This window comes from Mandrillus leucophaeus, unplaced genomic scaffold (genome assembly GCF_000951045.1).
Source record: "Mandrillus leucophaeus isolate KB7577 unplaced genomic scaffold, Mleu.le_1.0 Scaffold94, whole genome shotgun sequence".
NCBI classification, from domain to species: Eukaryota; Metazoa; Chordata; class Mammalia; order Primates; family Cercopithecidae; genus Mandrillus; species Mandrillus leucophaeus.
In genome coordinates this window covers 466,412-490,512 of record NW_012110252.1, presented here as the reverse complement: position 1 = coordinate 490,512, position 24,101 = coordinate 466,412, and the positions used below count along the sequence as shown (strand labels likewise).

The 24,101-nt window shown below is 37.4% G+C and overlaps 1 protein-coding gene across 2 annotated transcripts in view; it reads right to left on the bottom strand.

The window, feature by feature from the left end:
• The window catches only part of DARS (aspartyl-tRNA synthetase), a 103,320-nt gene that overhangs the window by 60,443 nt on the left and 18,776 nt on the right, over positions 1-24,101 (bottom strand). For both annotated transcript variants that reach the window (XM_011970272.1, XM_011970270.1), the window contains one exon: positions 12,460-12,562. In XM_011970272.1, the coding sequence (XP_011825662.1) occupies positions 12,460-12,479 (20 nt within the window). In that variant the 5' untranslated portion in view covers positions 12,480-12,562. The remainder of the gene's footprint in view (positions 1-12,459; positions 12,563-24,101) is intronic.

Genomic DNA, 24,101 nt, shown 5'->3' with positions numbered 1-24,101 from the left:
CAGTAGAATATACACAAGTGGGCCCAGCTGAGGAATAGGAATCAGTTGTCATGCCATGAACACAGAGGATACTCCAGCCTGGTGTTAGATGATGGAATCAGGAGTCTTTGGGACAGGGTAGTTTGTAGGGTGTTTGTGGGGCAAGAGAAACAAAGAGGCGGAAAATAGTGGATAAAGGTGCGGAGAGTAGTTTCAGGAATGGAGCATGGGGCCACATGAGATAAGGAGGAGGCTGAAAAGACTGGGAGAGTATGTGGAGATGGATAAAAAGACTAGAAGTCTTGACGAGGTCCAACAGAAAATGAGGTGGCCTGGGGGAGGCAGATTGGTGGAAATTATAATCAGAGGATTATGGGGTAAAACAACCTATTGGGCTTTTTATAAACTCAAAAGCCTGGAACTTCTCTTCAGTTAACTCAATATAGTTAACCTTAGGAGACACCACTGGCTGCCTACTCAATGGACTTCCTTTCTTCTTTGCTAAAGGAGCTAGCTTCACTCCTCTTCGGTGTCCACTCTTTATTCGGCCAAGTGCTATATGGGAAGAGGAGTTCATCCCAGCTCCAAAGAGTGGGTCATGTGTACTCTCAGTCCATGTTGGCAATTTATTCCAGATTAAAGGTGTCATTTCCACCTAGTTTCTCAAACCAGTCATTTTCTAATTCATTATTTTCCTTACTCCCACACATTAAGTAATAAGCAAACAGATAAGATTCATGTTTTATCCACTCACTAGCAAACCCTGTTGTCACTTTCAAGAGTACAGTTTTGCTATAAAGCTTGTTTTGAAAATGTGAATTTGTTTCAACACCACTGACACATTAGGGAACAATTTGAGTATGAGAATTTTGCTTTTGCCTATGCCAGATTTCATCAGTGAGAACACTCGGTCAATACAGAAAACAATACTTGGGTGCACTCGGCCATGCAGGAATATACAAAATGCACACACCTTAAACATCTACCTGTAATTCATGTTATGAGCCATGCCCCTCCACATCTGGTGTTACAACTCTCCCTTTGATTTCAGACACTGTTCCTTCCATCACTTCACAATAACGTACAAACCGCCTTTCTTTTGACACCCACTTCCGCAAGCAAACTGCACATTTTTTTCAAGGTAAAATGCTATACATATTGTAGTATTTATGTATTTCTTAACCATTCAATGAGTATAAAACTGTTACCTTTAAGAAGTTAGGTTACTGGCCAGGCGTGGTGGCTCACGCCTCTAGACCCAGCACTTTGGGAGGCTGAGGCGGGTGGACCACCTGAGGTCAGGAGTTCAAGACCAGGCTGGCCAACGTGGTGAAACCCTGTCTCTACTAAAAATACAAAAAGTAGCTGGGCATGGTGGTGGGCGCCTGTAATTTACTCAGCTACTCAGGAGGCTGAGGCAGGAGAATCGTTGAACCCGGGAGGCGGAGGTTGCAGTGAGCTGAGATTGCGCCACAGCACTCCAGCCTGGGCAACAAGAGTGAGACTCTGTCTCAAAAAAAACAAATACAAAAACAAAAACAAAAAACAAAAAACAAACAAACAACAACCAAAAAAACCCTTAGGTTCTTGTCTTTTCAAAAAGTGTGCCATTAATGAAGTTTTTTTTTAAATTGACACACAATTGTACATATTTATGAGGTACAGTGTGATGTCTCCATAGAGGTATACATTGTGTAAAAATCAAATCAGGGCATTTGGCATATCTGTCACTTCAAACATTTATCACTTCTTTGTGGTGAGAACTTTCCAAAACCTCTCTTCTAGCTGTTTTGAAATATTCAACATTGTTAACCATAGTTACCCTACTGTGCAAGAGAACACCAGAACTTACTCTTCTTCCTATCCATCTGTAATTTTGAACGGACTGACCAACTCTCCCTTGTCTCCCTCCCCCACACCAACTATGCTCCCTACATCTATGTGATCAACATCTTTAGCACGTGAGATCATGTAGTATTTCTCTTTCCACGTCCAGCTTATTCCACTTAACACAATGCTCTGCAGGTTCATCTATGTTGCCACAAACGACAAGATTTCATTTTTTATGGCTGAATAGTATTCCAGTGTGTATATATCCCACACTTTATCCATTCATCTGTTGAAGGAAACTTAGGTTGAATCCTTATCTTGGCTATGGTGAATGGTGCTGCAATAAATATTGGAGTGCAAATATGTATCTCTCTTTGACATAATCATTTCATTTCCTTTGGATAATTACTCCATAATGGGATTACTGGATCATATGGTAGTTCTATTTTTAATTTCTGATGAGCCGCCATACCGTTTTCCATAGAGGCTATAGTAATTTACATTCCCACCAATAGTGTATAAGGGGTTCCCTTTCTCCACATCAAATTTTTGAGTGTTATGCCATTAACCCCATTTTCTCCATAAACACCGTGGTTTTTATTGCACAATTTTGCATAGGACAGTAATTTTTAGGAATGCATATGTCACACAGCAGAACTGACAGTACATTAGCACCACTTTACAAAAAGCTAATCTAAAAGGACACCCATCCCTAAATGTCTCAAGATCTCTTCTCCCTTGCTGTTGATAGAGCAATTCTAGGAAAGGACTTTAGTTGGTACAAGTGTCTAACAAAGAACCTGCAATTTGATGTGTTAAGGAACAGTATTAGTTATCCAGACAAATCCTTTCAATTCTTTCCTGCATCCACAATCTTAGTAAAAGATAAATCCTTATTTTAAATTCTGAGTCTGTGGTTTTATTTTCAACATCAGTGGCATACACCACACAGCTGCTTTTTTGAATGACTTTGTGCCTTATTCCTCACAAGAGTGATACAAAGGTGCAAAATGTATTGTGTCGTGTTAATGGCAGTGCTGATAAGGAAAAAAAGCCCAAAGCCTAAGCAAAAGTAGACGCAATTAATTATTAGATTTGCCTCTAGTGGTGTTAGATTTCATGTTTATAACTTTCAACATTTTTATTATTGAGATTATTCAGGAAGAATAATTGTCACTGAAAACATGAAACTCTCTAGGTTCCAACTCCCTGTCTCTTCCCCTTATTTTTAGAGCATGCTTTTTAACAATAGTGTGATTCCTTAGAAGGCAGCTACTGCTTTACAGTAGAAGAGACAAACTCATTAGTGTTACAAATGGTTAAAAATAAATTCCTCCTTTGGAATTTTTAGCATGAATTTATCACTCAAACATAAAAAAATTTTTTATTACTTTATAATTAGTTCTACTTTTTATTTTTAATATTTATTTATTTATTTATTTTTTGTAGAGACAGGGTTTTGCCACGTTGCCCAGGTTGGTCTTGAACTCTTGGGCTCAAGTGATCCTCCTACCTCAGCCTCCTAAAGTGCTGGGATGACAGGCATGAGTCACCATGCCTGGCCCAGTTCTATTAAAAGACTAGAGTGAGTATAGAATCTAAGACACCTTAGTCAAAACACTTAATATTTCACACCTCGATTTCCTCATCTGAAAACAAAACAAACAAACAACAAAAAAAGAAAAAAGAAAAAGAAAAAGAGAGAACAGAATCAACCTCCTCCCCACCCCAAAACAAAAAAAAGACAAAAACAGTATTTATACCTCATGGGGCTGCTGTGCGGATCAAGTGAGAAAAAAGTCTGGCACTTTGCAGCTCCACACTTAGTATATAGTAATAGTCAGCTATTACTGCTATTATTATAAGCAAACCTGTTATTTCCCCTGTACACCAAATGGGGAAGATGCTGGTGACCATTGTACTGTACCTTTTGGGTCTGGTATAGGGACTAATAGAGAAGAGGCATCCAAATAAGCATAAAAATCCATGCTAGACACTGGAAAGGTTGGCAAGATAAAGCAAGGGTAGTAACTATACTGAGTTTTAACTGCAGATTAAGTTTCTTAAATATTACAAATAATAGTATTTCACACGCAGTAAGAGTCCTGTATGTGGTGGGGGATGGGTTTTCCATGATCTTTCATCTAAAAAATATATGACACCTACTACGGAGGTCGCTGAAGAGTATCCCATCGTTATTCACATAATCTATCAATAAACCCAAGATAATGACAGAAGATGAGCAGCATAATAGTGTTACCTTTTATTTCTCATCATTCTAGGTACCACAGATTTAAGCACCTAGAAGCACTGTATTATATTAGATAGTCACAATACAGAACTAAAATATAACAGAAATCCTATATATTGAAGTATTCTGATTGTGTTGTTAATAGTAGGGATAAACTTGGGAGTTGGCAGAGGCTGGGTGATGATCAAAATTTAATGCTGGATAATCGCTCATATTTTTCTAAACTATTTCCATTTATTACCACCACTAAAAAAAAAAAATCAATAATGGTAAAAGAGACACTATGTACATTAAGTTTTTTCATTTGCATACTTATATATCCTTATATCAACAAAAACTATTAAAATTTTTAACACAGAAACTTGACTATTAAAGGTTTTCAGCAACACCAATAAACTTTTTAGCTTTCTGGTTATCAGAAATAATGTGTTAAATCTTACTATATACTCAATGAGAAACGTACTCACAGATCTACATAACCACCTACATTCAAATGAGTAATTTTTAAATCTTTGCAAGGATGTAATAAAGATTAGTTAGAAAAGAGGCATGCCATAAAGTTGTTACACACCAGTTCTTCAAATAATGTACCAACATAAAATGCTTCAATGTTACAAATTAAATGTACAATTCACTGAGGCAAAGAAGTGCAAAATGCCCAAACACAAGAAACCATATATTTGCTAATTAAAACAGCATTAAAAGAACAAAAATAAAAATAAATTAGGTAAGTACTTTAAAAAATAATAAAACCACCTTTTGACAATAAAAGTCTTTTTTTTTTTTTTTTAGATAGGGTCTTGCTCTGTCACACAGTCTGGAGTGCTGTGGCACGATCTCCGCTTACTGCAACCTTCGCCTCCCAGGTAGCTGGGACCACAGGCTCACACCACCACACCCGGCTAATTATTTTGACTTTTATTATAGAGATGATGTTTCACCATATTGCCTAGGCTGGTCTTGAACTTCTGGGCTCAAGTGATCTGCCTGCTTTGGCCTCCCAAAGTGCTGGGACTATAGGTGTGAGCCACCACGCCCAGCCATATGTTTCAATTCTAAGAGAAGAACAAGCTTTGTTTATACGTCAAGCAAGCATTTCTTTCAATTATAGTGAATTAGTTTGGTACCACACTAGATCTCAGACTTGTGTATTTATCAGGCAAGTAGAAATAAGTGTTTGAATAAGAGTGTTAGCTTTGAAGAATGAGGTAAGATAAGCAAAGAGTAAACAATATATGAGGTCACATGGTTGTCAGGGAAAACCAGAGATGGACAGTATTTAAAGTGGTAAAAACAAATTTTATTCAAGACTACTGCAATAGGGGAAAACAGATCTAAGTATAGAACAGGGCTCAACTTTGAATACACCATTGGCAAGTTGAAACTTAGAGCCAAAGATGGGAACATAGTCAGTGGATGGAAAATTACTAAGAGGAGCCATCAGGGGAAAGGGGGATTCTGGCGAAAGTGACCTAACAGGATTCTTGTTGATGGCAGGTGAGGGTGATCAGACATCACCTGAGGGATGGTGGAGGAGGAGGAACCTGATTAGCTACGGAGGGTGATCAGACACTGACGGAGGATGACAGGGGTTGTAGTTAAAGCAACTCAGTAGGATTCTTGTCCACTTGTCTACTTGAACAATGCACACATAAACATGAAGTAAAAAAGTCAAGGTTTATTGGAGCAGAAAGCTCTTTCAAAGGAATCTGAGGAAGGTTTGGTCAATGAGGGACTCTTTGTCACCAGTTAGTAGGGAACTAAATCCCTGCGTTCTCTGTACCTCTATTACGCCAATCTGTCCACAGGTGCTTTGCAAAAATTAAAGATTTAAATCATTCTTTAAATCATGATAACTTATTTATCTATTTATTTATTTGAGACGGAGTCCCACTCTGTTGCCCAGTCTGGAGTGCAACAGCGTGATCTCGGTTCACTGCAACCTCCATCTCCTGGGTTCCAGCAATTCTCCTGCCTCAGCCTCCCAAGTAGCTGATATTACAGGTGCCCACCACCACACCTGGCTAACTTTTTTTATTTTTAAGTAGAGATAGGGTTTCATCATGTTGGCCAGGTTGGTCTTGAACTCCTGACCTCAGATGATCCATCCACCTTGGCCTTCCAAAGTGCTGGGATTCCAGGTGTGAGCCACCACGCCCGGCCCATGATAACTTACTTTTTAAGCTAGAGTCTTGCTCTGCTGCCCAAGCTGGATTGCAGTGGCACAATCACAGCTCACTGCCTGGACCTCCTGGGCTCAGGTGATTCTCCCACCTCAGCCTCTGGAGCAGCTGCGACTACAGGCACATGCCGCCATGCCCTACTAATTTTTGTTGGTTGGTTTGTTTGTTTGTTTTTTGAGACAGAATCTCGCTCTGTTGTCTAGGCTGGAGTGCAGTGATGCAATTCTGGCTCACTGCAACCTCTGCCTCCTGGGTTCAAGTGATTCTGCTGCCTCAGCCTCCCGAGTAGCTGGGACTACAGGCACGTGCCACCATGCCCAGCTAATTTTTTGTATTTTCAGCAGAGACGGGGTTTCGCCACGTTAGCCAGGATGGTCTTGATCTCCTGACCTCACTTTGGGAGCCTCGGCCTCCCAAAGTGCTGGGATTCCAGGCATGAGTGACCACGCCTGGCCGACTAACTAAAAAAAATTTTTTTTTGTAGAGATGGGGTTTCGCCATATTGGTCAGGATGGTCTCAAACTTCTGGGCTCAAGTGAACTGCCCGTTTTGGCCTCCCGAAGTGCTGGGATTACAGGCATGAGCCACCATGCCCAGCTGTTAACTTATTTTATGAACTAATTTTTCTTCACTAAAACCCCAAGAATTTTGGGTCCAAAATAAGCATGGTGAGAAGTATGCACTACTCAATAAGGCACAGACCAGCAGTTCTAAAACTACTATATGGGTTCTCTTTAGTGGAACAAAAAATGTCAACAACCCCCAGTAATCACTTAAATAAGTTCTGTCACGTTACTTAAAAACCTACCAATACCAAACTAGTGTAAATGCTTATGCTTATAGCCCTTAACTTTAAAATAGAAATAAATGTTTAAATAAAAACAAAATTCAAATTAATAAGTAATATTAAGTTTTAGTTTCACTAAAACTAAGTTGCTGACATTTGGTTTACTGAATAAAGCTTGCAGCCTCAGAGCCAGTTCCATAATTAATTTGTTTCTGTATTCTGACTTCAATACTAGTAATGTGAAGAATACCTGTTCGGTTACCTAAAACATTAACTCTGAGGTAGAGTCAGGATATTTTAGCTTCATAATTAACCAAAATTCTGTAAAGAGTAATCTAAGAATGACAATTTAAATAAAGCATCAGTAATCATTTTATAAAACTATCTTGCTTATGTGAAAGTTAATGTGGCATTAATTAAAATTTGTATCAAATGAATTATCGAATACCTGAAACTTAACTGGAACTAGAAATAGAAACATTTTTCCTTGCATCAAACTGTTATACTATTAGTGATCTGCTGCTCCTATACAGACAAAAAGAGAATTTAATATATCTCCTTGAATGGTACAGGCTTTTCTGAGTTCAGAATTCCTCCAAATTACCAAGTACTACCTGGTAACTCAACTCGTTCAGCATGTGTCTCTATTCAAACTACTGTGAAACCTTCATTTGTACAGAATATGAATATCATTTGGCTTCAGCTGGCATGAATGCAATTGTAAATAAGACAGTAATGCTAATGGAGCACTAGATTCACATGGCAGTTTTCAGTTATAAATCTGTCTTTAAAATGATATGGCCGGGCGCGGTGGCTCAAGCCTGTAATCCCAGCACTTTGGGAGGCCGAGACGGGCGGATCACGAGGTCAGGAGTTCGAGACCATCCTGGCTAACACGGTGAAACCCCGTCTCTACTAAAAAATACAAAAAACTAGCCGGGAGAGCTGGCGGGCGCCTGTAGTCCCAGCTACTCGGGAGGCTGAGGCAGGAGAATGGCGTAAAAACCCGGGAGGCGGAGCTTGCAATGAGCTGAGATCCGGCCACTGCACTCCAGCCTGGGCGACACAGCGAGACTCCGTCTCAAAAAAAAAAAAAAAAAAAAAATAAAATAAATAAAATAAATAAATAAAATGATATGGAATAATATAACTTTAAGATTATCATCAAAATACATACTAAAAATTTAAATATATATAATACGTACATGTAAATACATATAATTCTCAGTCTCCTAAGAATACATATGTGGATCCCTAAGAAACGAACAGAGAAACCAAACAATGAGGATCCTGATGGATATGGGGTTAAGCTAAATGACAAAGAATGAAGATTAATGAATAAAGCCAATGCCTTTAAAATGAGAAGTGAAGAGAGGTCACTGCAGGCATGGAATGTCTGCCCATCTGAAGGGTGCGTACTGGGAAGCAGTGGGAAATAACACTGTAGGGAGGGAAACACCAGGCGGAATGAATCTTGGACATGGTCGGAAGTAGGAAGCCATTACAGATTTTAGATAAACTAGCACTGAAAATAAAACTTCTGGCAAGTGTGGACTTAAAGAGGGAGCAAAAAGGGCATGTATCCTTCAATAAACATTAGTTTAATAAATGACTGGACTACTTTGTCCTAAACCAAATAACATGGCAGAAAATACAAAGAACACTAAGGGGAGACAAAAAAAATTGAAGCCAAATATCTTTAAAATCTCATGTGGACAGACAGACATAAGACTTTACTCTCAAATGTTTTAGAAATTTTAGTACTGCTGTCCTTCCGGTATCATATCAGAAAATTCAATTATCTTCCATGCTTAAAAACACAGAAAGTCACACCTGTAATCCCAACACTTTGGGAGGTTGAGGCGGGTGGATCCCACCTCAGGTCAGGAGTTCAAGATCAGTTCGAGACCAACGAACATGGTGAAATCCCGTCTCTACTAAAAACACAAAAAATAAGCCGGGCGTGGTGGCTGGCACCTGTAATCCCAGTTACCAGGCTGAGGAAGGAGAATCACTTGAACCTGGGAAACGGAGGTTGCAATGACCTGAGACCGCGCCACTGCACTCCAGCCTGGGCAACAAGAGCCAAACTCCATCTCAAAACAACAACAACAAAACACAGAAAGTCCAAGTGAACTTAAAGTTTCTTCAGTTTGGTACAACAATAATGAATATAGTTAGTGAATAACAATAATAATAACCACAGTGAATATAGTTAGACCACAGCGGGTTATAAAATTTCCTCCTTTTAATCTGTTAATAACAAATAGAGGAATTTCTTTTTATTGCTCTTTATGATTCAATAATAACCTTACACCTTAGATTTTTGTTTTTATAAGTATCAGTTCACCAAACGGTACTGCCTAAACAAGTGACCTCAAAGATAAATGTATGAAAGCTATCTTAATTTTTGCTTTCACAATGGAGTAATGCATACCCATTTTAGAAAAAACACAGTAACAATTTTTAGGAAAAGGAAGTTAAAAGATGAAGAAAATCTCCATACATCTTTTCCCTAAAAAAAGTTCTAAAAAGTTCTTGTTGAAGTCTAAAAGTGGACTTCTCTTATCAAGGATCAGGATTTCTGAACTATCTTAGAAGTACAGGTTACATCACACAGAAAGGACAAAATGACCCATCTGGAACATAAAATCATGTTCCTAAGAAAATTATCTTAACCAACTACAAAACCTAAAAACTCATCTTTTGCCAACGAGTCTTTGCCATAAGAATTTCCCTTTTTCACAGGATAGCAAAAGCCATTAACTCACCTACTGGTAATTACTCAGGCTTGATTCCTTAACATACTAGTGCCAAAAGTTTAATACTAGTTGTCTATGTACCACATGTTGAATCTATTGTATAAAATTGGCTCCATTCACTTACATATAACCAGTGACAAGGTTTATAATTTGCAACAGCTCAACCTTTTCCCACACATTGCTACTTTATATAAAGTCCATTTTTTAAAAGGACTAAAAATAGCTACATGTTCTTTGCTTAAAAAAAAAAATTCAAGTCACAATTTAGTTGTTAAGCCTGAACTGCATCTAGATCTTTATGGAGTTCCACTTCAGGAATTACAAACTCTAGGCTAAATTATCTATATTCTTCCCTTGTCTAAAAGAAAGATCACCCATGGTTGGGCGTGGTGGCTCATGCCTGTAATCCCAGCACTTTGGGCGGCCAAGGCAGGTGGATCACCTGAGGTCAGGAGTTCAAGACCAGCCTGACCAACATGGAGAAAACCCATCTCTACCAAAAATACAAAAGTAGCTGGGCGTGGTGGCACATGCCTGTAATCCCAGCTACTGGGGAGGCTGGGGCAGGAGAATTGCTTGAACCTGGAAGGTGGAGGTTGCGGTGAGCAGAGATCACACCATTGCACTCTAGCCTGGGCAACGAGAGTGAAATTCCATCTCAAAAAAAAAAAAGAAAGATCACCCGTATATCATCCCAATTGGATGAAAGCCCTTATTGAAATAATGATAAAAAGGTGTTCTTTAATTTTATGAGGGCATTAGTGAACTAAGTTCTGTCTGGGAGACCATTTGAAAGTAGCCTTTTTAGCTATTAAGCTATGGTTGACATTTGATACAGTCAATTGCTGTTACTTAGTCAAGACCCAGGAGTTTCTGAAAAGACCTGAAATAATAAGAATAACTTATTTGTGGAGTACTTTAAATGTGTCTACTTCTAAACACATCACATGGATTAACTGTCCACTTGTCAGTAGAATGCCTCTCACTGAATATTATGGGTAAGTAGGATTTTCAAAAGGCTTTTCCACTGGAAGATTTAGGAACATAACACTGAGCTTATAATGCAGTTTAATGGAAAAATGTATTCTCTATGTAACTGTCAGCTTCATGTATTAGTTTTCAGAACCAAATAATTACACAAAAGACGATAACTAAAAAAGTTGTTTGTTGATTTGAGGTTGACTTTTTTCCAGTATTTTTCAGTATATTTAACAGAATTTAGGATCTATGTCTGTAGTTTCCAGGACCATCTTTTTTTCTTTTATAGAAGGCTCTCTGTGCAGATTAAATTTCTAGGGACCAAGCTCATTTATGTTTGACTTCACAGGATACACACTAACCTTAAAAGGCTGGAAGCCAAATGCACCCCACAAGCACACACTCTTAACTAGGAGACAAAACAAGCAAACCTAATTACCAGAAGACACATGCAGAAGAAAAGTGGTCATCTCTGGGCAGCAGGATAGGGAGATAGGGAGAGGTGGGGCTACTGTACTAGAAGTACTAAAATACTATTGATCTCACCAATGACTTAATTCATGGCACTGAAGTTCTGAAACCTGAGTGCAGGTATTACTATGATGTAATGAAACTGATTTTGATAAATACCTAAATCAAAACCAGCTGCTGAGCATCCTTTATATGTGTAACATTGTGCTAGAGGGTCAGGGAGGGCTGAAAGCTAAATTAGGATACTGAATTAGATAATTTTTAAGTTTCTTTCCAATTCTAAAATTCATAATTCCATCCGTATTAACTCATCTTAGAAAGCATGCATCTAAAGAGCAAAGATTTAAAAAAGAAGTAGAAAAAATATATCATTTACTCTGATTGAATTCTTTGTTAAAAAACACTTACACCTATGAAATTACTTTATTACTTAAAACATAAAGACCATACATTTTCCCATGTTTTCTGAGATCATTATCATGGAAATAAAATTCTGATGAAATTGAAAAAAACATGAAACAAAATTAGCCACATCACCATTACCAAGTAAAACAGCTCTCATCACCTTAGAGCCACTGCACGCACAACCACACTTCTATCTCTATATCCGCCTCCTGTAAGCTGAACAAAACAATGTGCTGCTTCTACGGGAACTCTGGGCCAGACAGCTCAGACTTTTACAGGAGGAAAAAGTAAGTTTTACCTTTTTTCTCCTAAACCCTTTTGGCGTCAAAGCTAAAATTTGTAACACATTTGTTTTACTTCCTTCTGGAGGAAATCATTTGCCAAACTACATTCTTTTATTTTATATACTTTTATTTTTTGGTTAGAAAACTTGTTGCTCAATATGCAAATCTCAAACTGGGGGAGGCAGGGAGGGAGGGAAGGAGGGAGGAAATGAAGTTCAACAAACACAACAAAATAAAGTTGCTCTGCTATGTTGAGGCTGCCAGGCTTTTTGTTACTCTACTTGAAAGTAAATGTGACTTGTCTGTAGAGAGTGCTGCTTCAGCAGTTCCAAATGAATTTCAAGCCTGTGCTCCATATTTTCTCTTTTGTAAGTTTAATGTATTCAGCAACACTGAACTGACAATTTAAATAACTACATTTTTAAACAAACGAAGCATTGATGTTAATGTATGAAAATGGTCCAAACCCCTGGGAGTCTCCGTTCCCACCATTGTTTATTCTGACAACAGGATATAATTGCTTACTTACTTGGCAGCAAATTTAACCATCTGCTTGCTTGCATGGTCTCCCACCGCCACAAGAGCCTGGACATTAAACTGCTGCTGACGTAGGACTAAGAAGCACTGTTTCCCTAAAAAAGACAGAAAGAACACAAATGTATTAAGGACACACAACTTCAGGTTTTACAAAGAAGGAAAATGCTCTTTACTTTAAAACTGGGCCAAAATGTACTACACTCATCAGGCACGCACACATGTGTATCCTATCCATTCGGCTTCCACAGCCAAAATACTCACACTCAACTAACAACCCTTAAAGAAACTCAAGTTCCTATGATGAGTAACAAGAAATGCTTTTAACTTGTTATAAGAACACAGGCAAATCACCAATTTCAAAAAAACTTCTAAATCAAGAAAATTATTTTGTCATTGCATTGATTAAACAAATTTCAAGTAACTTGAGATCACTTTCAACATTCATTCAATAATCAGTATATTCTACATGCAAAGGCACTGTACTACTATGGAAGTCTCAATACTGCAACCATGAAAGTGCTAACATAGTGCTTAAAAACAAGGACACAAACACTCTATGGGGGTGGTCCATCTACAGAGTTTCTTCCTACCAAAGTGCATTTTAAACAGCATTTAAATTGACAGGCTAGTACCTTTCATGTTCTACGTTCTTCATTTTTCCTTTATCGTCTTCCTAGTCCTTCATATTTTATAAGAGCCTCACATTTTTTTTTTTACTCCAAATAACTTACATTGTCTATAAAAGATCATTTTCTTCAAGCCCTATAACCAGTTTTATTTTTACATATCCTGGGTCTCTTTATTCCTCCTCCTTTTATAAAGAACTGTCACTCCTTATTCTTAACCTTCTGAAAAACATTATTCATAATATGTATCATTTATTATGTCTCCTTGTGACATCCCTTTTCCTCCAAAGCAGACCCTTCTTAAGTCTCTGATCAAATTCTGGGAAATTACTTCCTCATAAAAAAGGGGTTAATCTCTCCAAGACCACTTTTCACATCAGATTGTCTTGTAAAACATCAAGAGAAGATTTTGTTTTTTAAATTGAGTATTATCTTTTACATTTAGAATGGGTCTTAACAAAAAAAAAAAAAGAAAGAAAAAGGAGAGCAAAAATACAAGCAGTCTTACAGTTACTACTTTCAACATACAGTATTTTGAAATGCAAATCAGATAGCAATCACAAGTTAAAAAAGACAGGTTGCAAACAAAGTATCAACACAGACATAATCTATTTACTTTGGAGTCATATATGACTGGCAGGTTTTTAACCACTAAAAAACACTCTTAATTTTCCCTTTTCCTTTGGAGGATGATCCAGTCACAAAGTAAAATCCTAAAAAACAAAGTTGTATTAATGAAACAAATTCAAAAGAATTAAAAAATACTGGATGGACAAAGGTTATTACCACAGAGAAACTTGCAGATGAATAAAAATAACATTTTCCTAGGAACTACTATTGAAATCACAGCCACACGTTACCCCACTTAGAAAAGTATGTTACCGTGAAATGGAAGATAATGTGCATACGACAGTGCTAGGCTAAGCCACAATTTAGTCAGAGTGTATTAGCTACTCTAACAGTGCAGACAGAAGCAGCACCAACCTAGCTGCCTCACAAAGCCATCCAGTGATGAATTTCAGGCCTACACAAAGACCCTGGAGAAAGAATGGAGAACTCTAAAGGACTTACAAAGGGTGAGCACTGGAAAAGACTGGGTCAGCACTAGGGGGTAACAATTAGTGTTAAGTGTCTGGTAGGAAAAAAACCGAAAGGCTTTGAAATCAAAAGGTCTGGTATCATATCCTATCACTTCCTATGAAGGGGCCTGTGGGAAAATTATTAAACCACTTTATATCTCAGTTCTTCATCTGGAAAATGGAGATGGTAATAGTCTTGGGGTTTTCTCCCATAATCATGAGGATTTTATAAGATGTTTAAAGTTGAGATGGAGCCCAATTAATATTAACTATTAATGACTTTTTTTTTTTGAGACGGAGTTTCACTCTTGTTGCCCAGGCTGGAGTGCAATGGCGCAACCTCAGCTCACTGCAACTTCTGCCTCCCGGGTTCAAGCGATTCTCCTGCCTCAGCCTCCTGAGTAGCTGGGATTATAGGCACGCACCACCAGGCCTGGCTAATTTTTGTATTTTTAGTAGAGATGTGGTTTCACCATGTTGACAAGGCTGGTCTTGAACTCCTGACCTTAGGTGATCCACCTGCCTCAGCCTCCCAAAGTGCTGGGATTACAGGCGTGAGCTCACTGCAACCTCCACCTCCCGGGTTCAAGCAATTCTCCTGTCTCAGCCTCCTGAGTAGTTGGGACTACAAGTGCCCGCCACCACACCTGGCTAATTTTTTATTTTTCGTAGAGATGGGGTTTCACCATATTAGTCAGGCTGGTCTCGAACTCCTGACCTCAGGTGATCCACCTGCCTCGGCCTCCCAAAGTGTTGGGATTACAGGTGTGAGCCACCACGCCCGGCCTTCATGATTATTATTAGTAACACCACTACCACTGACTACTTATTTGATGACTGATTATCATTCCTGTTTCACAGCTGGATGACTATATACAAAAACTATGCAGGGCGCTGGGAACACAAACACAAATATTTGTTAGAAAATCATGATAGACTATTACATGAGGGAACAGTGATAAAACCATATGTAATGTGTAATCCCAATTTTGTTTGTGTAAGAAGTATAAGATTGATCATATAGGGGAAAAAACCACCAAAATGTGGCTACCAATGAATGGTGAAATTATAGGAAACTGTTCTGTCCCTGTATTTTTCTGTATTTTCTGAACTTTCTACAATAAATACGCACTACTTTTCTAATCAGAATATAAAATTTTTAAGAGAACTATACACTCAGAGGTAGGTATAGAAGAAGGGGAAGGGCTGCAAAGGAACTTTGGCCAAGTTCAAAATTAAACACAAGCAGGAAGTAGAACTCGGGAAGTTTTAAGCGGCTAAATATAGGAGCAAATGTACCTCCTAAGATTTGTACGCCTGCTAGAGAATAGAAATGAAATCAATGGTTGTAAGTGAAGGCCAGTCACAGTGGCTCACGCCTGTAATCTCAGCACTTTGGGAGGCCAAGGTGGGCAGATCACTTGAGGTCAGGAGTTCGAGACTAGGTTAGCCAATGTGGTGAAACCCCATCTCTACTAAAAATATAAAAATTAGCCGGGCGTGGTGGCAGGTGCCTGTAATCCCAGCTACTTGGGAGGTTGAGACTGGAGAATTGCTTGAACCCAGGAGGCGGAGGTTGCAATGAGCTGAGATTGTGTCACTGCACTCCAGCCTGGGTGACAGAGCAAGACTCTATCTCCAAAAAAAAAAAAAAAAGTGAAGTGAAGAATGTTCACTATACCCTTTAAATGTCTACTGTGCTTATTAGATTTAATTCTAAAAATTATTTTTTCTTATTAAAAAAAGGCAACAGATGGGGGAGGAAGGGAATGAAGTAGAGAGACCAATCTATGAGGATATTATTTTATAAAAACCTATATAGTATGTAAAAGTGTGCCAGTACAAAAAACAACCAGATCAATAGAACATAAGAAAAAATTGATAATAGACCCTATTAGATAAAGGAGATCCTAATTCTAAAGAGAATTCAGGAGATTATAAAATTTAAATAAACACCCCAACAAATACAAAAACTGAGTAAAAAATGGAACTGAATATTAAACTATAACATAGAGGAAGGGAGAACTTCCTAAGTTTAAGAATGAAAGAACATCTATATACAAAAATAAATCAAAGGAACAATAACACTGAGAAAAAATAAGTGCTGAACGACATATAACCTATATAAGTTAATCTTTTTAATACATAAGGATCTTAAAGATTTCTGAGAAAAGAACACTGAGATCCCAATAGATAAACAGACAATAGACCAAAACAGATAATCTGAAGGAAAAAGAAGAAAACCATAGTAAGTAAATACAGTATAAGGAAAAAATGTTACTGGTAATGAAAGTAATGCAAGTTGAAGCAAACAACAACAGATTACCTCTCAAATGAGCAAAGATTAAAAAAATACAAAATATAAAATCGAGTATTACTCAATGCTTGGGAGAATTAAAACGGTAAAACTGTTCCTTTATAACTTGCCGAAGGCAGGGTAAACTTGCGTAATGCTTCTGGAGAACAATTTGGCAATAAGCATTAAAAGGCTTAAAAACGTTATCTTTGACTCAATAAATACATTTCTTAGAATGTATGTTAAGGAAATTGAAATGGAACTACTTGTGACTAATGCTATGGTCCCCAAGCTTTCTATGTTCAAAGCACTTTCAAATACAAGAACCTTAATAGTCCACTTAAAATGATTTTTAAAGGACTCAAGAAAACAATCAGTACTGGCTTTCTGGTAAATAGAACTGTCCACTCAGACTACTTCTCTATGAAGTACTTTTGAGACCAAGTTCTTGTCATGTGTTAGGAAACAAAATGGTTCTTTCTTTGGCTCTGGCTGGTGACACACTGTACTGCATGATTACCTTAGTTCCATGTTTTACAAGGCACTACTATCCACATGCTGAGCGATACGCAGGAGCAGTGTGTACATGTTCCTTTTTGTGCAAATTAAAAAAACAAAAAATATGGTCATGTCTGTAAATGTATATATTTTTTTCCTGCAAGAACACACAAGAAAAAACAGCAGCTATTTTGCAGGGAACAGACTGTTGTAAGATGGAGGAGATAGAATTGTGAGACCTCTACTTCCGTATGTTTTTCTACTACTGGAATTTTTATTTTTACCATACCCATACATTACTTTTTATTTTAAGAAGCAAACACATAATTCCTCGGTTTAGTAAAAAGTTCTCACTTCAAAAGCTGGTACATGAACTTTAGAGGGCAGATTAATCAACTGCTAAATATTATTCATCTTTCTTCTTGGAACTTTCCAACACAAAAGACAGTTTATAGAAAAGTCAGTGTTCAAAACAGCTGAACAAACTATCTTTTGATATTTTATTTGTTTTTGTTTTGTTGAGACAAGAGTCTTGCTCTGTTGTCCAGGCTGGAAAGTAATGGCACAATCTCAGCTCACTGCAACCTCTGCCTCCTGGGTTCAAGGGATTCTCCTGCCTCAGTCTCCTGAGTAGTTGGGATTACACGCATGCACCACCACGCCTAACTAATTTTTAATTTTTTAAATAGAGATGGAGTTTCGCCATGTTGGCGAGGCTGGTCTCGAACTCCTGACTTCAAGTGATCCACCTGCCTCAGCCTCCCAAAGTGTTGGGATTACAGGCCTGGTCTATCTTTTGATATTTTAAATTCAAATACTTAACACTTAAAACTTTGTGCTGCATTTTGATTGCTGACTTTTAGCTTGCTAAGCCCCCTGGATTCATTATTTAGATAATGTACCTTAACTTCCTAATATCCAACATTAATATTTTCCTTCATCATTTGTATTAATCAATTAGGGATTAAAACAACAAAGATCTAAACATTCTAAAGTTTTTTCTACTTATTATTTCCCCTGAAAAGTTCCTGCATAGATTTAAGTTGAAGTTATTTTGGAAGTATAAGTTTTTAGCAAGAATAGTGTCGAAATAATTATTTTGTGCCGGTGCCTTCCACGTGGTATGTGTAAAACTTGAAAGGAACGACAGACATTCCAATTACTCTTTCAATATGCAGACTTAAGCTCATATGTTTCACGCTTGAAAAACACTAATTTTAAGCATATCATTAAGGTAAGAAATTTATCATTGCTCCTATTTAAAACACTTCACTTTAGGGATGTTATATATAAACCTACTATAAGAAATCCGATTTCTATTTTAAAAAATGTCTGAAACGCTGCCCTTAAGGAAAAAATATACAGGCTTTTTTTTTAAAAAAAAATATGAAGAGACTCTTATTTTTGCATTACAGGATTCTAATTGTCATACTCTTGACACTAGGATTTTGACACTTCCATTTCCTTATTCATAGTTTCTCAGGGCTTTGCTCTACTGGAAATTGCCACTATGAGTTGCTCCTTCAAGCCCAGCTTTAATGTTATTACTCCTGGGGTTAAAGCACACAAACGATCCCAAGTAAGTCATATTTACTGATATGATTTTTCGTACATAAGATATAGGAAGAAGAGGGTACTAGCAATCAGGGTTTTTGCAAATTCAGAGCACAAGATTCTATTCTTAAAGACAATCTATGGCCAGGGGCAGTGGCTCACATCTGTAATCCCAGCACTTTGGAAGGCCAAGGTGGGTCAGGAGTTCAAGACCAGCATGCATGGCCAACATGGTGAAACCCCGACACTACTAAAAATATAAAAATTAGCTGGATGTGGTGGCGCACGCCTGTAGTCTACTTGGGAGGCTAAGGCAAGGGAATCGCTTGAACCCAGCAGGTAGAGGTTGCAGTGAGCTGATGTCAAACCACTGCACTCCAGCCTGGGCAACAGCAAGTCTCTGTTTCAAAAAATTCAAATAAAGATCATCTATGTTGGCAGAAATAAAAAACACTTACAATCACTACTGACAAGTGTCTCAGTACGTTTTCTGTTGCTTATAACAGAATATCTGAAATTGGGTAATTTATACGGAAACAAACTTATTTTTTTTAAAGTTCTGGAGGCTGGGAAGTCCAAAGTCAAAGGGACACAACTTGTAAGTGCCTTCTTGCTGGTGGGGACTCTGCAGAGTCCTAAGGTGGCAGAGGGCATCAAGGTGAGAAGCTGAGTGTGCTAATTTAGGACTCCTTTTAAAGTCACTAATGCCACTCCTGTGATAATCCATTCATGGGGGGAGTGCCCTCATGACCTAATCACCTCTTAAAGGCCTCCCCTTTCAACAATGCCACACTGGGGATTAAGCTTTTTTTTTTCTTTTTTTTTTTTTTGAGACAGAGCCTCACTCTGTCGTCCAGGCTGGAGCGCAGTGGTGCAATTTCAGCTCACTGCAACCTTTGCCTCCCGGGTTCAAGTGATTCTCATGCCTCAGCCTCCCGGGTAGCTGGGATTACAGGCGTGCGCCATGATGTCCGGCCATTTTTTGTATTTTTAGTAGAGATGGGGTTTCACCATGTTGGCCAGGCTGGTCTTGAACTCCTGGGTTCAAGTGATCTGCCTGCCTCAGCCTCTAAAGGTGCTGGGATTACACATGTGAGCCACCGTGTCTGACTGGCATTAAGTTTCAGTAAGAGTTTTGCAGGGGAAAAATAATGAAACTATGGCAGCAAGGATGTGGAGAAAGTGGTACTGTGACATACCTGTGGGAATATATTTGAATACAACCTCTTCGGAGGATGATCTAGTATTAGAAATTTTAAAAATGCATATGCATGCCCTTTAGCCTAGCAATTTCATTTCTACATACCCATCTTGGAGAAATACTACCTCGTGTAGATCTATAACTACTTATCATGGAAGGGTTTCCAAGAAACAGTTAATTATTTTTAAAAGTTGAAAAATAATACGTAAAGTATAACAAGGCATATTAAACATACACACACCCAAAATAAAACAAACTGTGTGTGTGTGTATGTATGCGTGCATACACGCACTACAAAGATTTGGAAAGATACTGAACAAATAGAATGAATAATAAAAAAAGAATGAATAGAAAAGGTTGGGGCAGAGGATAGGTAGTATAGAAGAAAAAAGGGAGTATCATTATTTCTGTATTCTTTTAAAGATTCATGTGAAAGTATTAATGTATTATTTGAGTAACTTACATAAGTATTATAACTTAAAAACAGGATTTTCCAGTTAAAAATCATGAAAACCAGATTATAGATGCAAAATTCCACAAAAAGTAAGTTAAACAAGCACTACACTAAAAAAAGTCACTTGCACTTTTGCCAAATAAAAATAGTTCAACATTATAAAATACATTATTGTAAACCACTACAATTACATAAAGTTGATTCTCGTTATTTATAGAAGTTATGTTCTACAAAGCTGCCACAATACTGAATTAGGGCATACTGAATCATTGCTCCTGAGGGAAGTTTAGGGTTAGGTTTCTTCACGCTTATGGTCACAACATTTTTGCCAACTGATTAATACATAACCTTTTTTTGTGTGTGTTTCTGTTTAAAGATACCTTAATAGGTATTGTTGAGTCATTAACATAACTCATAGCCAAGGGCACTGTAATTCATGCCTAAACAAAGCATATCTAAACACAGGTATTTTCTCCTTAAGGGAACAGCATAGTCTTCTTGTGCTTGCAACTTTAGAAACATTTGAGAACCATACTTGGGGGCCATTTTAAAAGGCAAAAGCAAGCTGGGCACAGTGGTGCATGACTATAGTTCCAGCTACTTGGGAGGGTGAGATGGGAGGATTGTATGAGGCCAAGAGTTGGAGGCTGCAGTGTGCTACAATCACATCTGTGAATAACCACTATACTCTAGCCTGGGTAACACAGTGAGATCACGTCTCAAACAAACAAACAAACAAACAAACAGAGCCCATTGAGCATCTTTGTGGACTACAATGGAATAACACTACAAATCGATAATGAGAAATTCTGGAAACTACATAAACACAGAACATTAAAATTAAACAATATGCTCTGGGATGACCAGTGGGTCAATGAAGAAACTGAGGAAATCAAAAAATTTCTTGAAACAAATCACAATGGAAACAACATGCCAAAACATATGGGACACAGTGAAAGCAGTACTAAGAGGAAAATTATACCTATAAGTATCTACCTAAAAAAAGAACCTCAAATAACCTAACAATGCATCTTAAAGAACTAGAAAAGTGTAAACTGAACCCAAAATTAGGAGAAGAAATAATAAAGATCACAGCAGAAATAAATGAATTTGAAATGAAGGAAACAATATAAAAGATCAATGAAACAAAAAGCTGGGTTTTTGAAAAGATAAACAAAACTGACAAGCATTTACCCAGACTAAGGAAAAAAGAGAAAAGATCTAAATAAATAAAACTGAGATGAAAAAGGAGACATTACAACTGATATCACAGAAATTCAAAAGATTATTAGTAGCTACTATGAGCAACTATATGCCAATAAGTCAGAAAATCTAGAAGAAATGGACATTTCTAGACACATACAACCTACCAAGATTGAACCATGAAGAAATCCAAAACCTGAGCAGACCAGTAACAAATAACAAGATTAAAGCTGTAATAAAAAGTCTCCCAATAAAGAAAAGCCCAGGACCTGATGGTTTTACTGCTGAATTCTACTAAACATTTAAAGGACTCACACCAATCCTACTCAAACTGTTCCAAAAAACACAGGAAGAGAAAATACTTCTTAACTAATTTTAAGAGGCCAGTATTACACTGGCACCAAAACCAAAAACACATCAGAAAAAGAAAACTACAGACCACTATCTCTGATAAATACTGATGCGAAAATCCTCAACAAAATACTAGCAAACCAAATTCAACAATACATTAAAAAGATCATTCATCATGACCAAGTGGGATTTATCTCAGGGATGTAAGGACGTTCAACATATACAAATCAATCAGTGTAATACATCATATCAACAGGATGAAGGACAAAAACCATATGATCATTTCCAACTGATGCTAAAAAAGCAGTTGAAAAAGTTCAAATCCCTTCATGATAAAAACCCCCAAAAAACTAGGCATAGAAGGAACATACCTCAACATAATAAAAGCCATATAAGACAGGCACACAGCTAGTATTGTGCTGAATGGGGAAAAACTGAAATCCTTTTCTCTTAGATCTGGAACACGACAAGGATGCCCACTTTCACCACTGTTATTCAACATAGGACTAGAAATCTTAGAGCAATCAGATAAGAGAAAGAAACAAAGGGTATCCAAATTGGAAAGGAAGAAGTAAAATTATCTTTTGTGGATATGATCTTGTATTTGGAAAAACCTAAAGACTCCAGCAAAACCTATCAAAACTGATAAATTCAGTAATCAGTAAAGTTGAAGGATACAAAATCAACATATAAATGTCAGTAGCATTTTTATACGCCAATAGTGAACAATGTGAGAAAGAAATTTTAAAAAGTCCATATACAATAACCACAAATAAAATTAAATACCTAGGAATTAACCAAAGAAGTGAAAGATCTCTAAAAACTATGGAACACTATTGAAAGACATTGAAGAGGAAACACAAAAAATGGAAAGATATTCCATGTTCATGGATTGAAAGAATCAATATTGTTAAAATGTCCATACAACTAAAAGTAATCTACATATTCAGTGCAATCCCTATCAAAATGCCAAAGATATTCTCCACAGAAATAGAAAAACAAAATCCTAAAATTTACATGGAATCACAAAAGACCTAGAATAGCCAAAACTATGCTGAGCAAAAATAATAAAACTGGAGGAATCACACTACTTAACTTCAAATTATACTACAGAGCTATAGTAACCAAAAACAACATGGTACTGGCAAAAAAACAGACACACAGACCAGTGGAACAGAACAGAGAGTTCAGAAGCAGATCCACACATCTACAGTAAACTCATTTTTGACAAAGGTGTCAATAACACACATTGGGGAAAATACAGTCTTTTCAATAAACAGAAGAGAAAACTGGGAAAACTGGATATCCATATACAAAAGACTAAAACTTGGTCTCATCTCTTACCTTATATAAAAATCAAATCACAATGAATTGAAGACTTAAATCTAAGACTTCAAACTACAAAACTACTACAATAAAACATTGGGGAAACTCTCCAGGACACTGGTCTGGGCAAAAATTTCTCGAGTAATACTCCACAAGCACAGGTAACTGAAATAGAAATGGACAAATGGGATCACATCAAGTTAAAAAGCTTCTGCACAGTAAAGGTAACAATCAACAAAGTGAAGAGAGAACCCACAGAATGGGAGAAAGTATTTACAAACTACCCATCTGATGAGGAATTACTAACTAGCATACATAAGGTGCTCAAGCAACTCTATAGGGAAAAAATCTAATACAATTTAAAAATGGGCAAAAGATTTAGACATTTCTGAAAAGAAGACATACAAATGGCAAACAGGCATCTGAAAAAGTGCTCATCACCACTGATCTTCAGAGGAATGCAAATTAAAACTACAATGAGGTATCATCTCCCTCTAGTTAAAAAGGCTTACATCAAAAAGTCAAATAACAAATGCTGGTGAGGATGTGGAGGAAGGAGAACCCTGGTACACTGCTGGCGGGAATGTAAATTAGTACAATCACTATGTAGAACAGTTTGGAGGTTCCTCAAAAAACTAAAAATAGAGTTACCACATGATCCAGCAATCACACTGTTGGGTACATACCCAAAAGAAAGGAAATCAGTGTATCGAAAAGGTATCTGCACTCTCATGTTTACTGCAGCACCGTTCACAACAGCCAAGATTTGGAAGCAACCTAAGTATCCATCAACAGATGAATGGATAAAGAAAATGTGGTACACATACAAAATGGAGTACTATTCAGCCATAAAAAAGAATGAGATCCTAACATCTGCAACAACATGGATGGAACTAGAGGTCATTTTAAGTGAAATAAGCCAGGCACAGAAAGACCAAAATCACATATTCTCACTTACTTGTAGAATCTAAAAATCAAAACAATTGAACTCATGGAGATAGAGAACAGAAAGATAGTTACCAGAGGCAGGGAAGGGTAATAGGGGT